Here is a 15541-nt window from a genome sequence, read left to right as displayed (position 1 = left end):
GAAAATTGTGGGAATATGAGGGGAAATGTGTTAAAAACGCAAACAATTCGCCCACCTTTCTACAGTTTCAACATTGTTTCATTGTATTTGTGTGGCTGAACTCAAGGTTTTCTAATACAAACACACAGCAACCTATACAAATATTAGGATTAGTGTAAAAACCCTTGAAATAGGTTCATTTTTTAAATTATTATTACAGTACCATAATTTCACAACTAATTTGAGAAAAGTCCAGCCTATAACTCAGAAACATTTGTTTCATGTAACTCAGGTATTTATTTTTGCATGCTTTTTTCCTTGGAATGTCTAAACTTTTAATTAGTGATAAGTATCTGCGACCTCCTGTTTCACTGAAGGCATAAAACCAATGTAAAGGTAAGAGGTCGATTTCTCTTAGCTGTATTAGAAAATGGGAAACACCATAGAACATCGAACCACTCTAGCAAAGCAGATGTGTTTTAATCTTCAAATCTCTGGAGATTGATGCGAGGCACACACATAATCAGAGCCATTTTTACAGTTTAAAACAACCAAAACTCTGGTCAAAGGAGGGTGGAGGAGGAATGAAGTTTATCTTTATTCTTTTAAAATATGTTTATTAATAACCTACGTTTCACTTCCTAGCTAAAATCTGAAATCTGAAACACGAAAAATTCAGTTCTGACCAGAACTGGGTGTCAGGAAGCCAAATACTGTTTGATTTGCTTCATTCTTACTTTATTGGCTTTTTTTTATTTGTTTTTATGTTTTCTGGTGATAAAATGTGACATTTGACCTTTAAGGGGAGCCTAGCTAATTAGGTCACAGATGACTGCTGCTGTTTTTTTGTCTGGGCTTAATCCTGGCTAGTGATCTGAAGCAAAAAAAAATCAAATATAATAAAATATATTGCACAATAATACAATACCTTTTGTATTATTAAACAATGAAATAAAGCCCATTGTGTTACGAATGACTAGGAGTAAAATTAACCGATTCTGATTAGGTGAATGTTAAGAGTCATCCAGCTTTAACTGGATTTGATTTGTTTTAACATGATACACGTGTCTCCTCATTAATAAATCAATTTATTTGATTTGTTGTGCCTCTGCTCCCTCCCTCGGGGATCATGAAAGATTCATTCGGCTTTTCTTTTCGGTTTTATTGATTCGCTCCGTTTCAAATCTTGCGCTGCGCTGCCAAATCCGACACAAAACGCAAATTTAACATCAAATTAGTTCTCCTGAGCTACTTGAGATGCGGCTACACAGCGCAGACAAAGGGGAAAGGTTGACACTTTGTTGTTGTTTCAGTGTGCGAGCCGGGTTTAGGTCGGCTCAGGAGTCGACTAACACGCCTATGAAAGCCGACAGAGCGTCAAGAGAAGCCTGACGAAATCTCCATGGAATATTGTTTTATTCTCACGAGAGCAAATAAAAAGAGCAGAATAAAACAACATAAAGTCACACAGTGAGAACAGAAGAGAGAGGAAAGAAAGAGGGGGAGATGTTGACAGTCTAAGGCTTTGGCCCCAACTGACAGGAGGAAACACTATTAATGGGCTGAATGTGATTAACATGCTGTCAGCGTGCTGCTCAGAGTACTGTACGGAGGACGGAGCGGGCTCACATGACCCCGCACTTTGCTTCAACAACACAACCGCGCGACCCGAGGACACAATGCACCGTCCACCTCAGATCTGATTATGTAAGCTTCCGATGGATAGTGTTGCCTTCGGCCGGAAAAGTATCCTTTCGTGCAATGAGATGAAAGTCAATTTTGGAAAACAACGCCGGGCCAGAAAAACTAACTCAGACATGGTTCTGAGTGGCACTGTTAAAACACCATCAGGTTGTGAAACAGAAGGACTCTAGACAAGCTGCAGAGGGCCACAGCTCAGATGGGAGAAGCTCAAATCAGTCTGGCACTTCAGAAATTCGGACCTTGTTTGTCACAAGTCAGAGTTCATGAGACGTTTGACTGTCCTGACAGAAAACCTGCTAAAAGTTGCAAAAGACTCGCAAAAGACTGGAGGTTCGCAGCCCTAAGCAGTCAGAGTTAGAGTGGCCCAGTCAAAGTCCCCACCAAAATCAGCAAAAACATCAAACTCCCGATGTGCAGCTTTGATAGAAATGTTCTCCAAAACTTTGCAGAACAAAAACTGGTTCTGCAAAGTATTGACTTAGGATGCATCAAACACTTTTTAAATTGGGATTTGTAAAACCTAAATTAAAACATCATTTTTCTTCTACTTATTGTATATCCTGGTTTGAGTTTCACATAAAGTCCTGTGAAAAACCATTGAATTTTGTGATTGTAGCGAGACAAAAGGAGAAAAAAAGCAAAGCTTTGCAAGACAATTAGGTAACCGGATGCTTCAGGATGTCAATTTCAAAATGTTTGCTGGTTAACACCTTCTTTTGAAACAAGACGAAGTCATGAAATCCGATGGACAACCATAGAAATTGCACATGATGACAAGGCGGCACCACCCTATTAAGATAGTTTACTTTCTTGTTCATTTGCACTTTTAACGCCAACTTGAAAAGTGCATGAAACAAAAAACTTCAGCCCCTAGAGTCTGGCAACGAACATATAAAGCCAAGCTCATTAATTTAGAACAGAATCTGAGGCATTACTTACTTTAAAGTTTATTCCAATTTCAGATCAAATGCAGGGGGTTTTAAAGGAAAGATTTGAAAGTTGAATTTGTTTAGACTTGTAATAAAGTCGACACGACATATTCGTGCATTTAAAAAAAATACATCGTTTCTCTGTCTGAACTGAATGCTAAGAGGCAGAAAAATCACCTTCTGAATTCCCACCGTCTCATTAGTCGTCAGCCTGTTTTAACGCAACACAGACTCGTCCGCCAGCTGTCAGAGGAAACAGACACCAGAACTCTACCTGTTATCATCTTCAGCTGCAGCCACAGCCTGGTGATTTCATGGCACAGTTGAGATACTCTGTTTAGAGCCATTGTTCTGCAGCCACATGCATGCCTTCTCATGCACACACACACACTGAGCTAAAAGAGACTCAAAAACATCCAAAGTGTCTGTCATAGAACATCCCGGTGGAAGTTAAGGTCGTCCATTCCGCCGCAGCCGAGGATTTCAGCTGCTTACTGAGCTGTCACCGAACAGCGGAGCTCTGCACAATCCCCCTTCCACACACAGCTCTCTCACATGCACACACACACACACACACACACACACACACACACTCCCACAGTGTGTCAAGGGGAGGAGGAGATTCGGACGGTCCGCCCCTGGTTTCACATAACACACTTTTTCCACAGGGAGACCAGACACAGCATGGAAATCTGCAGAAATATAAATTCAGTTTCCTGCTTCGATTTAGGAGTAAACACTAAATGCGATAATGATTAGTGTTTGTAATAAATGTCAAAGTACAAGATCTGGCTTTATTGTGGCTCGATGGTATGGAGTGCTGAAGATTATGCCCCCCCCCCCAACCCCCCAAAAAAAATCTAATAAAAATTGTAAAGCGCAAAAAGAAAGTCTCCCTCTGTCTTTTCACATTTTAATCGTGTTTTTTCTCCTCCATTCAGCGGGACAAACTCTCCCACAAACAAACAATGCCAGTGAAGACAGCAGGGGGACCCAGCCTGCCACACACTGGTGGCTGCCTGAACGGCCAATTCAGAGCTTCAGTTTCAAAGATGCAGCCCTGCAGAGACAAAACGCATTTTTCAAATGTTTGTTTGCTCAACACCAAGCCTGTTTTCAAGCAAAGCTCCACTGCCCCTCTGAATGATGGCACATGGCGCGCAAATACAAAAAAAATAAAAAAATCTCCATATTGAAGCAGGTATATCTTTGTGTAAATTAGGATGAGAAAAAAGATAGATATTTTTTGGAACTGGTAAAAAAAAACAACAACAAAAAAAAAACAGGAGAAATCTTCAGATTCTGCCGACTGACACAAAGAGGTTAATCCATCTTTACCCGACCTGAACACAAACGTTGCCTTCAAGTTCTGTCTAAGATTCTCAAACTGTGCCGGTATAATAGAAAACAAGTGGCATCATTAAGTCTGGACAAGTCATAAGGTTCATGAGGTCAGTCATGCATATTTTGGCAAGAGGAAAACCATAAAAAGTCCCGATCCCAGTTCATCACCAGTCATGTAGAGGACGGCGCTGACAAGAGCTGACTGGTCAGATGAGATCAAAGCCTCCCATCTTGACCAGCATCCTGTGTGAACACAGTCATCTCTACTGAAAAACACGGCGGTGGCAGCAACAGACATTGGAGATGCTTTTCATGCTAAAATATAAATTTAAAGCTGTGTTTGCATTCAATAAGTACTTCCTAAAAATTGAATGTGCTTATTTGTAGTTGTTTGCAATTAAAATCACTCATTTCGTGTTGCCAATTTAGAAATATTTACAAGAAATTTTGCGATATTTGCTCTTGCGTATGACGGTGTGACTTTTTGTTACTCGCCACATCGATAAAAGAGTATAACTTTACATCAAGTAATAAGGCTGAGTGAAGTAAGACATACTGCCACCTGCAGGTGGGAGTTAGCATCACTTAAACCCAATGTTTCTGAACATTTTTGTGGAAAATTTGTTATAAACTCACAACTACGCATTAGTACAAAAAAAGTGTGGGGATCTGTTGATCTGGGGGAGTAAATTATGCAACATGGTAGCATATAACTGATTTGATTTGAGTGATAAAATAATATTAAAGCGCACAACTGATTTATTTATGTGTCACGCTATAGTTGAGGACCACACAAAGAGCTCTGGCGGGCTGGATTTCACCCCCGGGCCTCCAGTTTGACACATGTGCTTAAGATGTTCAAAGTATCCACCAAAAAAAAACCTTTCTGCTCCAATTATTGCAAAAGGCTTTCTGAATTTATATTGTTGAAAAACATCATCATAAGGCCTTTATGCTCCATTTCATAATTATGCACAACATTGTGTTGCTTTTGCAGACGTCTGTACAATGGGACAGGCCGCGCAGTTTATACCAGGTCTTCACATTCCCCTCACAACGTTAGACACACGTCAGAGTCATCTTATTACCGTGCACAGAGCTTGTATTCATCTGATGATTATGTCCCTGATCAGGCATATTAAGTCCACATCACAAATAGATTTCTTATATTGAGACCAAGTAGAACAAGTCTAATTCGATTAGAACAAAAATAGCATATGTTTTTTAATCATCTCAACTTGTTTGCATTGGTTCCGTATCAATTTTAGCGATCCGTCTGGGCGAAAATAGTAAAAATGAGATTAGGCACAAAGAGATGAAAGACAATGCCAATGAGAATTGGCGTTTGACTTGGCCTAAATGCCTAAATGAATCTCATGTTGGAAATCCGATTATCGCTAAATGAGATTCAGGGGCTTTTTTACATTTATTAAACACGCCAAAAGCTGGTGGACACTGCAGGCCGTTCAGGGTGTTTGCTCTCATCGTGAGACTTAGGTGACGGAGTAAGTTGGCCGTGGGACAAAGGCAACAAATGCTTTTAAAAAAAAGCATTTCTGTTACCTCAAAAAAGCATTTTTGCCTCACAGATTTCTTCTTCTTTTTTTTTCGCCAGGTAACAGGGCATCCTGATGTTCTCAAATGTTCAAATGACACTCCAATATTTCAGCTCTATAAACTAATTCAATAAGAGTAGCAGAAGAGAAAATTTGCACCCAAGTCTGTTTTTGTGGGATGTGAAGGAGACTGCTGCGGAAAGCTATTTATTGTTAGAACGGACGTGATGCAGACTGCAGGCAGAGCAGCTTCCAGGTGAAGTTTTAGTTTTAGAAATCTTCTGTTTTTAAAGAAGAGACGCTGCAGCACTCTTCCGTTTCGCGATCAGACACTACCGGCCTGTTGCTGTGTAAACAGGAAGACACCAATTCAGAAATGACTCACACGGGCCTGAAAAGGAGTTAACAACTAAAGTAGGAAACACACACAACTCTGCAGAGGTTGGAACAACACACTTGTCAATACCTAGTTGCTTTTTTTAAAAAATATATATATATATTTGGATTTAGCACCACAAGTCTTTTAAAACCACTTACACGACTAAACTCTCTCACTATCTTTACATATCATAGTTTGCAGATGAAGAGATTCGGTAGCAGGAAGCAATTAGGTCAATTTTCTGCTTCCCTTTGACCAGACGTATAACTTCGCCTCCTTCAAAGTTCACATTAACGCGACAGAAAGCAGCCTGAACCCGTCAACGCAGCCCCGCTTCTGCTGCCACTGTGACAGCCGACTCCTGCATCCATAAAACACAACACCCGAAGTATCAATATTTAGCCAACAGTTAATGTAATTCTATTTTTATTGTTTTATAATCCAGCGCCGTCTTTGAGGTCCAATATAACCGTGTGGGAAGGCCATTATCCTGCCTGCTGGGGTGGAACTTAATAAAGCAGATGACCAATATCCTCTTTTAACATCAAAAGCTGTTTGCTGCCGGCTGATCCCTTCAATCATATTCTACTACAGCTGGAAAAAAAATATACATCTTTATTCCTAATTTATGTCTTTTTGGTTGATACGACTTTGTTAAAATGCCAGGTTCTATGACAAAAGAAAAAAAAGAGACCAGAACAAATTTTTTTTTTTAATTTGTAATGCGGCATGTATGCCATGCAATTTACATTTTAATTTAAATAACTGTTAGGGAGAAATGTACAAAACTTTGGAGGGAAGTCCAGCAAAAGGACCTTTATTAGATCAAAAACAGAGACATACTGTAAGAGCTTAAGTAAAGAGAGCAATTATGAGAATAAGAAACTGGTTTTGTAAAATCATAAGATGACTAGAAAGAGGAAGACTTGCCACAACAAAAAATAACAGGCAACTCAGGGAAATACCACAGAAAAACAAAAAAAAAAAAAAGAAAAGAAAAGAAAAACAGCTGACAATTATAAGTCAGGAGACTTCGGTAGTGGTGGTGTCATAAGTTTGTTTTTCTAAACAATTAAAAAATTGTAAAAGGTAAAAAAAAAATGTCTGCTGACCGTTGCCCAATCCATATATGCATTGTGATTTCTTAAGCCTGACTGGGAAGGAAATTAAGTATTTCCAGAGTTTTGGGAACTTTTTAAAGAATTATATGACTCGACAGCTTCTATTCCGCCGTTTTAAAAAGGGAGCGGTGCTTAATAATCTTTTTTCTTAAGTGAACCGTGGAAAACACTTGCTGTCATCATTGCTTTTCATCAAAAAGGTATTTAAAGGCAAAGGCACTGCTGCTGGTACAACTGCACCCAAATCAACAATTTATTGAGTCGTCCAACAAAAAAAAAAAAATTTTATTCAAGGATCAGTTTTAGAAAAGAAAACTTCAGAAAGTTCACCAAATGGCAGAGCTTTTAAAGATGATTAGGGGTGAAGAGGTGATGTTGGCTTTATCAGAATTTTATTTTGCAGCCAGTCAGCTTCAAGGTTCAGCATGTTGTCATGGATACGGACATGGTCTTCTACCAAGATCCAGACGAGACTTTCTGTCACCTCAAAGCAGTCTGTCCATTTTCCTCTAACCAGTAATACCAGCAATACATTTTTATCCACACAACTGCTGCTCACTGGACATTTCCAACTTTTCAAAAATGTTTCTGTAAACCTGACAGTTGCTTGTTCATAAAACTCCCATCACATCAGCTGTTTCTGAAACATACAGACCAGTTGATCTGGCACCGTAACCTCTTGTTTCTTTGTTCCTCATGCTGATACTCAGTTTGAACTTCAGCAAGCGGTTTTCAGCCCATCGAGATATTTCAATGTCAAAAATGTTATATCTTCAGCACCCAGAGCAATTTTAATGAGAAAAACCTGATGCAGAGCTGAAACATAGCACCGTCTTTGTCTGTGACACACGAGTTGTTGCTAAAAATAAATCCCCATCATGTCTAAATACAGAACAAAGCTCCCAGAAATAGATCAGGTTAGCCATGTGGAACCACGCAAAGGTGTCAAGAACCAGAAACCATCGAGAAAATGATTTGCTCTTCTCACAGAAGTCAAGAAGTTTGTTCAGTTGTCGACAAATATGTAATTTTTTATGTCACAAATATGTAATGCAAACACACACACCTCTTCATCTGTCTGACGCAAAGATATCCAGGAAACGACTACTTTTACTGTGCCACCTTAAGTAAATAAGGATGTTGGACACAAACGCTGAAAGTGTTCGTATGTCTGATTGTTTCGATTTAAACTCCTCCTCGCAGCGCTTCCGTCAGGGCGTTTTTCTGAAGAAGAGAGACGAAAAACAGCTGACCCGAACGCTTCGGATAAACTAGAGAGAAGCTCAAATATTTGCTCAGAGAGCGACTTTATATGAACTACAATGCGTCTGTAAACTTTAAAAGACGGCTGCTTTTGTTGGCTCATCCGAGATCATAAAACTGGAAAATAAGAGAGGACATCTTATTAAAATAAGACTCTTAATAATGCAAATTATTCGCATGCTATTAGGAAATCCAGTCATTTCATGCAGAGTGAAACTGTAAGACAACAAATGACTAAAATCCCCCTTAATTGCTTCAGAGATTATTTGGAAAGAAAAAAAAAAGATAATAATGTGGCTTACTAAAAACAAAGGAAATGAAACATTTCCTGCAAAGTTGCACATTTATTTTTGCTTAGATGTACCTTTTAGATTTGCGGCAGCTATAAATTAGACATGTTAAAAAGACACTTTAATGTCTTTTTTTAAAAGATGAAATCAAATAAAATCTTATGCGTTTAAATGACAGCAAAAGTTCTTTACTCATCACTCATGTCTGTAAAACTTACTGTGCAGCAGCTGGCAGCAGAGCGTATAACTGTAAAAGCTCTTCATTTCCTCCACAGTAATGGAGACAAAGCTCTCCTTTCCGCCGCCTTCCTTCAAATCCTCGCTCTCCACCTTCTCCCTCACCGTCTCCATCTCCTCAGGTGGAGGGACGGACGGACGTCGCCGAGCTTTTATTCTGCTCTCCTCATCCCGTTTGCAAACTCTCGCTTTCTGCTGCGCACCTGTCAAGACGCCCCGTGTGATCACGTCGCTCCTGTTTTCTGCCACCCCACCCTTCGGCGACAACGTGTCCTTTCAACCCGCGGTGTGTTTGAGCAGCGCCAGTTTGCTGCAGGTAAATGGAAATACCATCAGGAACAGTTTGCTAGGGATTGTTACGGAGGTTTAATTGAGATCTGTTTTGCTATGAGCTAAGACGGGAAAGCTTTATTACAAACAAGTGATATATGTCGATGAGTTTTTTATGTTAATTTTGATAAACAGATCTCAGCAAAACTTAAACTGGACGTTCCTTCACAACCCTCTAAAGGCCTGTTGCAAATTCAGGTTTTCTTTCCACTAAACTTTCCACTAACATGCTTCAATATGCTAGGACTAACCAGAGTTTTCTCTGCACAAAGTGCTCCATCGGTCACTCACACATCTGCACACAACCGCACAGCTGGCTGAAAGAAGGTTTTTAAATCACCAATATCCCAGTCATGGCATTGAAAATATAGGAACTTATCGCTGAGCTAAGCTAAACTAAGCTTGGTGTTTTTACTCAACGTTACAATATATGTGTTTGAGCTCAATGCTTTGGCATCTTATCTCAGGTATATTCATCATCAGAGAAGTTAAAAGTCTTGTAGGGAGCCTCATCAGCAGCATAACAGCCATGTTACACATTAAAAAGCAGTAGCGAATGGAAAACAAGGGACAAATTTGATAAAACTGCATATTTAAATGCTTCTAGAAGAAAAATAACCCTTGAAATTGATATCCCAAACCATTGATGGTAGAATAGTCCAACCAGGAGCCTGGCTCTCCGCAAATATTTGAGCTGACTCTTAAAATCGCATTACACAAACTCAAATTCATTGAAGAGTTTTCCAAATTTCTTTACTTTTTCACCCTTTTTTTGGCTGAACAGCTTCATGCAGCACATAAATCATCTACAAACTCATTTGCTACACCTAAACAGAGCTTTTTTCCAACCCTGTTCAGACAAAGCGTGCCTGCTCAGTCGCCAGCCCACGCAGACAGAAAATGCAACACTCACCTTGCGTGTTTGTCTGTGTGGACTTGTGAGCCTTTGTCATTTCTGCAGTCTGACGGCCGCGGCAGAGCCAGGCGCACATGGCGAAGGTAAAAGGTCGACTTCACCTGCCAGCCAGCTGACTTGTGAATGCACGTCTACGCCGGCAAAATACCGACTGGTGGGGTGAGATCTCCAATTAGCCCCTCGCAGAGGTCATATCAACTAATCAGTAACAAGGCTCAAACCAAAAGTCCACTAGTGCCCCTCCTGGTCTGCCGAGCGGAAAGAGTCGGCCCTGATCTCCGTTTTGATAAAGACGCGGACACGTTGGTGCCGCAGAACCAGCGGGAGTTATAAACACCGGGATTGTTCTTATACGTTTAAAAAAATACAAGTGAAACACAACAGGGGAGTCCCGTATCTTCCCTGCTGTTAGGAAATCCTGTTCTGTCGTCTCGCCACTTCATTTAAAAAAAAAAAACTCAGCTACAGGAAACTGAAAAAGTTTCAAGAAGAATGGATAAAAAGTGGAGATTTTCAGATGTAAAAGCCCCAAAGTTACTTAGCGTGATGGACACTAACCTCTTCTCCGGGTCGGTGTGTGTCGGGTCAGGAGGCTGATCGACACACACACATCATGTAGCAGCTGGAATAACTCTTGGCTCTCTTGAATCAACTCCAAAAGAGACATTTTTTGAACCATACCATATTTTTTAAATAAATATAACAAAGTAAACTCAGTTCCTGCTGCTTTGCATGTCCCTTTTCCCTCAGTTTAGCAGCGGTGTATGTGTCTAGTGGGTGTGTGGTTATTTATCTCACTTCATGAGTTTATCTCAGGAAAAGCAGGGTGGAGGGTGGGCAGGGACAAGAATCCCCCCAACAGCTAATTATACCATCGGAGCATGTGTGTGTACGTGTCTCTAGGCTACAAAAAAAAAAAAAAACATTTCAAAATGGACACAAATCCTGCACGTTACGGCATTTACATTCACACCCCCGTTGCTCAGATACCCCTAAATAAAATCCATTGCAAGCAATTTCTTACAGAAGTCAACCAATTAGGACATTTTAGAAAGTCAAACCTAATATGTAAAATCTAAAACCCATACTAGAAAACAAATTCAACAACTTGAACTGGGGGGTTTTATTTTTTTAGATTTTTAATAAATCAGAATTAAATTAATCTTTTATAATGGAAAAAAAACTACAAAAATTCCCATTTTAATAAATGTTTAATTAATTTAATTTTGTCTGCACAATTAGGTGTACTCATCTATCCACTGCAAGTGATTAAAAAAAAAGGGTACGACGTAGCTTTAAAAGTAATAAAATTGTTGAAAACGACATTAAAACCCAGTTTTTCTGTGAAGAATGTCATGACATGGAGTAACATACAATATTCTTTTTAAATACTGATCAATAACCAGGTTATTTGAGGCCACTGCATTTATCATTTCATAAAGAAAGGGTAATATTTTGCTTTCTGAAATCATGTGGCCGTTTTACACTTCTCAATAAAAACTTAAATGAGTTCAATTCCCTCTCAGGACAGCTGCTGTCAGAGCTAGAGCTGGCATTATTACTTTGTGATCTTAAAACGACACAAAAGTGCATCAGAGACAACCTTCATTCTTAGGAGCTTCGTGAAATAAGTGAATAATAAAAAATATGTAGGGGAAAAAAAACATGCGATCATCTTCTCTCCTGTGATGCAGCGGAGTTTCGAAATGCCGCCTAACGTGTTTAAAGCCTTGACAGCTTTACGCGATTCTGTCAGCTGCAGCAGATCTAATCATTCCCAACAATCTGAAGCTCATTTTTTAAATATTGCGTTTTCCGATGCTGCCAAGCTCAAACAGTGGGAGCTCCTGTCCCCCCCGGCACTTCCAGGCACTGCTTGGAAGTTACGGCTACTAAATGAATGAAATAAGAAATTACACTGGTGCCATCTGCAAAAGGTCTCCACCTCCTTTAGACGATTGCATTATCTCTGCCTTACCTAATTTATCATCACACAATCGCACTGACATTCCCACTTTGCGACTTCAAAGGCAACAGGAAAAGTCTGCTCATGCACTTTTCATTATCTGGTATCCTGCACAATTTGATTTATTAATGAGTGAAGCAGAACAGTCGGGAGTTAAGTTGTAACAAAAAGTTGAATTGTTCCAACTTTTTTTCCCCCCCGCCGTGTTGAGATTGTTCTTGAACGCAGTGTTCTCAAGTTCTCAAGACAGCCAGGAATCGATTTATCGCATAACAGGATGTGGATATATTCATATGTGTTTCTGTCTCGCCCAAATATTAGTAGCACTCTTGCTTCTCATCTGACAAAGCAAAAGAGTTTTATTAGTCACAGAGAGAAAGAAATTTGGGAAGCGTAGAGAAAAAAAAAAGAAAAATTATTAAGGGAAAGTCTCTGTTAAAGTCGTTTATTGCAAGTGGGTTGATGTAAAGTCGCATATTTTGGCCAATCAAGCCACTCGAGCAGCTATGATATGAAAATAAATCATTTCATTAGGAAGAGAGGCCAAGGAAGAGGTTTTTAACGATTCAACACATGCAACTATCTGCCACTTTAAATGACTTTAATATACTTCCATAATTAGGTATTTGAGCAAAGGGAATAATTCAATAAACTTAGGAAAAAGCTGTGACGTATTAAATTGTATAAAAAGTGAAACACTGATTATTTTCCATTCATTTTTTTTACATTTTGCTGAAGCTGTTTGAATCGTCTGCCAATAGGCAAATTTTCCAAAGAAAAGTCTGTCTACTATTTAGTCACACTATTAGAAAAAGTGCCACAATTTCCTCCACTGCATTTGTTTTTCTATAGAAAAGCACTTTATGGATTCAGACAGTTTTTCTGCCAGCTTGGTATCACCACATCTTGTGACTTAAAGGTTTACTGTATTATTCTTCTAGTGTGTGAAAACGCTAAAAGCACGCTAAGTGAGAGAAACCAATATAATGAGAACATTCTGGACAAAGGTTTTCACGGTCAGACAAGATAAAGGTTAGGCATTTTTGGCTCCAATGGAAAGAATTAATGTTCGGGAGAATCAAACTGACGATGTGAAGTGTAAGAATGACGTAGCAATTGTCAAGCAAGGCGGTGGCAGCATCTTACTGAGGGGTTGTTGCATTGCCAGAGTTGCTGTTGCAAAATAACACACAAAAATAAATAATTAAAAAATAAACCCAAAACTGTGCGTCAATTTCCAGAAATTTGCAGAATTTTGTTTTAGAATGACAAATCTTAAAAGAAAGAAAAAAAAAGTCTGGCACATACTAAGTGTTGGCTACTGAGATTTATTTTTAAATACAGAAATAAAATATGCAATAAAACTAGGAATTAACTGTATTGCACTTAAAATAAACTTACTGGTTGAGGAGATTTTACCGCCATTTTTTTATGTTTATTTTATTTTATTTTTTTGTGTGATTTTTACGGGCTTTTATTGCAAACATGATTCCGAAATGTCTCAAACCAGATTTGAGGCAAGGAGTGAAAATGCTTACAAAATCTGAAGACGCAAAGAGGAAAAACATGACAGAAAGCAGAGGCTCTTCTTACCGCTGACTGTTGAAAACACCTCCACTGCCTCGTCCACCTCGTCCACCTCCTCCACCTCGTCCACCACCGATGCCTTTTGTCCCATATTAACTGGACTAAAAACAACAACAGCAACAAAAAAAAAAAAAAGCTCTCAGCAGACTTCTCTTCACATGCAAGTCACAGCCTGTAGCAACGCAATGAACAAACGCAACAAATTTATATTTATCAAACTGCACAGAGCTAAAGTTCAGACGTGCGAGCGCCCTGCAAGGAGTACGGCTCAGGTGAAACTCCTCAGAAGGAATAACGAGAAGAGGAACAGACGGATGCTTATTTTGGTCAGCTGAATGGAGAGCGGGAGGGGAGGAGGAGAGGAAGGAAGGGACACTGGAGGCAGTTCTGCAATCGCATAACACATAATGACCTCCATGATTCTGCTCTTGCGCCCGCTTTAACAACATTACAGCTGCTAATGTGATGATCCTTTTCGATGTAGCTGAGGTTAGCTTTGCACTGTGTGATCACCTCAGGGTTTTATTTAAAATAAAACTAAACTAAGAAAGTCGCCTATTTCTACTTTTGACTCTCGTTTCTCATCATTTCTGTGAAAATTCCAAATATTGCTCAGTTCAGGTTTTTCCCACTTTGAAAGTCTGGTGTTTTATCTCATGGATCCCCACCTGATTGATTCTGGTAAGAACAATCAACACAAATTCGTCCAATTCCCCGTCCAATTATCCCCACAGAGGGCCCTTTCATTGCTTTGACAATACAGCAGCGTGCTCGCAGTCATATGGACTAGGATCTTGTGACGTGGTGATATGCCAGTCTAAATACAGACCAAGGCGAGCGAACTCCATGTGCAGCACAATGTGACGCTTCTGTTAGTCAAGTTGTTTTTTTGTTTTTTTTCAGATGTGGCCAAAGAAAGGGGGGAGTCCAGAGGATACGGAAACAGAGGAATCAGCAGATTTTAAATGGGCGTAATTTCCAGAAAAAAAAAAGGGAACAAACTCACTTTTGGTTTCAGTTTGGCACCGAGACGAATGTTTATCCAGAGATATTCTGGGTTCTGTCTTCATGACCAGATGCAAGGAGAAAACGCACAACATTTGTGAAAAGCAAGAATAAAATTGACATTAAGGATACTGCGTGCAAGTTATTGGCAAATGAGTTAATCTAATCAATCATTTTCACAGAATGATGTACAGAAGTGAAAAGTTGAGGGACGTTAAAAAGTTGAGTGGAAGAAAAAAAAAAACACAACATGGACAGTAGCACCGTTCATGGATTTTTAAAGCAGAACCAATTCGACTGAGGCAGTGTGTGCATTTCCTAACACTAACTAGAAAGAAGTGAAGAGTAGATTACATTTTAAAAAGAGAGCCAAGCTTTTTCTTGTAGAGTGAGGACTGAACGTTGCTAAAAAAATAATAATAATAAAAAAAATATTACGCTGTGTAATTTATCTAATTGTGGAGTCAGTTTTCTGAATTATTGGTGATATACGTTTGATGCACTTCTAATTTGCTTGTATGCATTTGTTTGTGTGTTTACCTGAATACAACACCCTGAATGTAAGGCTGCATGAAATGCAGATTTAAGCCAATAGGGGGCCATTGATTTATCTTCCATATTTATGACTTACATATAAAGTAATTAAGCTCTCCAAAAGAGATATTCCTGTATGCAACAAAACAATACATTTTTTTTGCTGTTATGTAAAGCAACAAATAAAACTGTGTGTTTTTAGAGAACTAGATTTTTAAATGGTGAAAGCTTTCCTTAACACTTACCTGCTTGCTTTAGTCTGCCTCCGCCTCCTCAAGTCGTTGGATCCAGCTGCATCTTCTTAATTGTGTTAGCTTAGTTCAGTTCCTGCTCTGTGTCTTTTTAGGTTTTGATTCAGTTTATGATAGTTATTAATAGCTCATTTCTAACTTTGCTATGCG

The 15541-nt window shown here is 39.2% G+C and overlaps 1 protein-coding gene across 4 annotated transcripts in view; it reads right to left on the bottom strand.

The window, feature by feature from the left end:
* Positions 1-15234, bottom strand: part of mcf2la (mcf.2 cell line derived transforming sequence-like a) — a 40278-nt gene extending 25044 nt beyond the window's left edge. The window contains exon 1 of one of the 4 annotated variants that reach the window (XM_014970123.2): positions 13608-15234. In XM_014970123.2, the coding sequence (XP_014825609.2) occupies positions 13608-13692 (85 nt within the window). In that variant the 5' untranslated portion in view covers positions 13693-15234. Of the gene's footprint in view, positions 1-2886; positions 3128-8783; positions 9010-13607 lie in introns of those variants that run through there. The other 3 variants (XM_088013879.1, XM_088013890.1, XM_088013892.1) reach the window with 3 other exon arrangements.
* Positions 15235-15541: the final 307 nt, after the last annotated feature.

Source organism: Poecilia mexicana, unplaced genomic scaffold (genome assembly GCF_051168715.1).
Source record: "Poecilia mexicana isolate PSO_F unplaced genomic scaffold, ASM5116871v1 scaffold_2, whole genome shotgun sequence".
Classification (NCBI taxonomy): Eukaryota; Metazoa; Chordata; class Actinopteri; order Cyprinodontiformes; family Poeciliidae; genus Poecilia; species Poecilia mexicana.
This window is presented reverse-complemented; position numbering and strand designations above follow the sequence as displayed.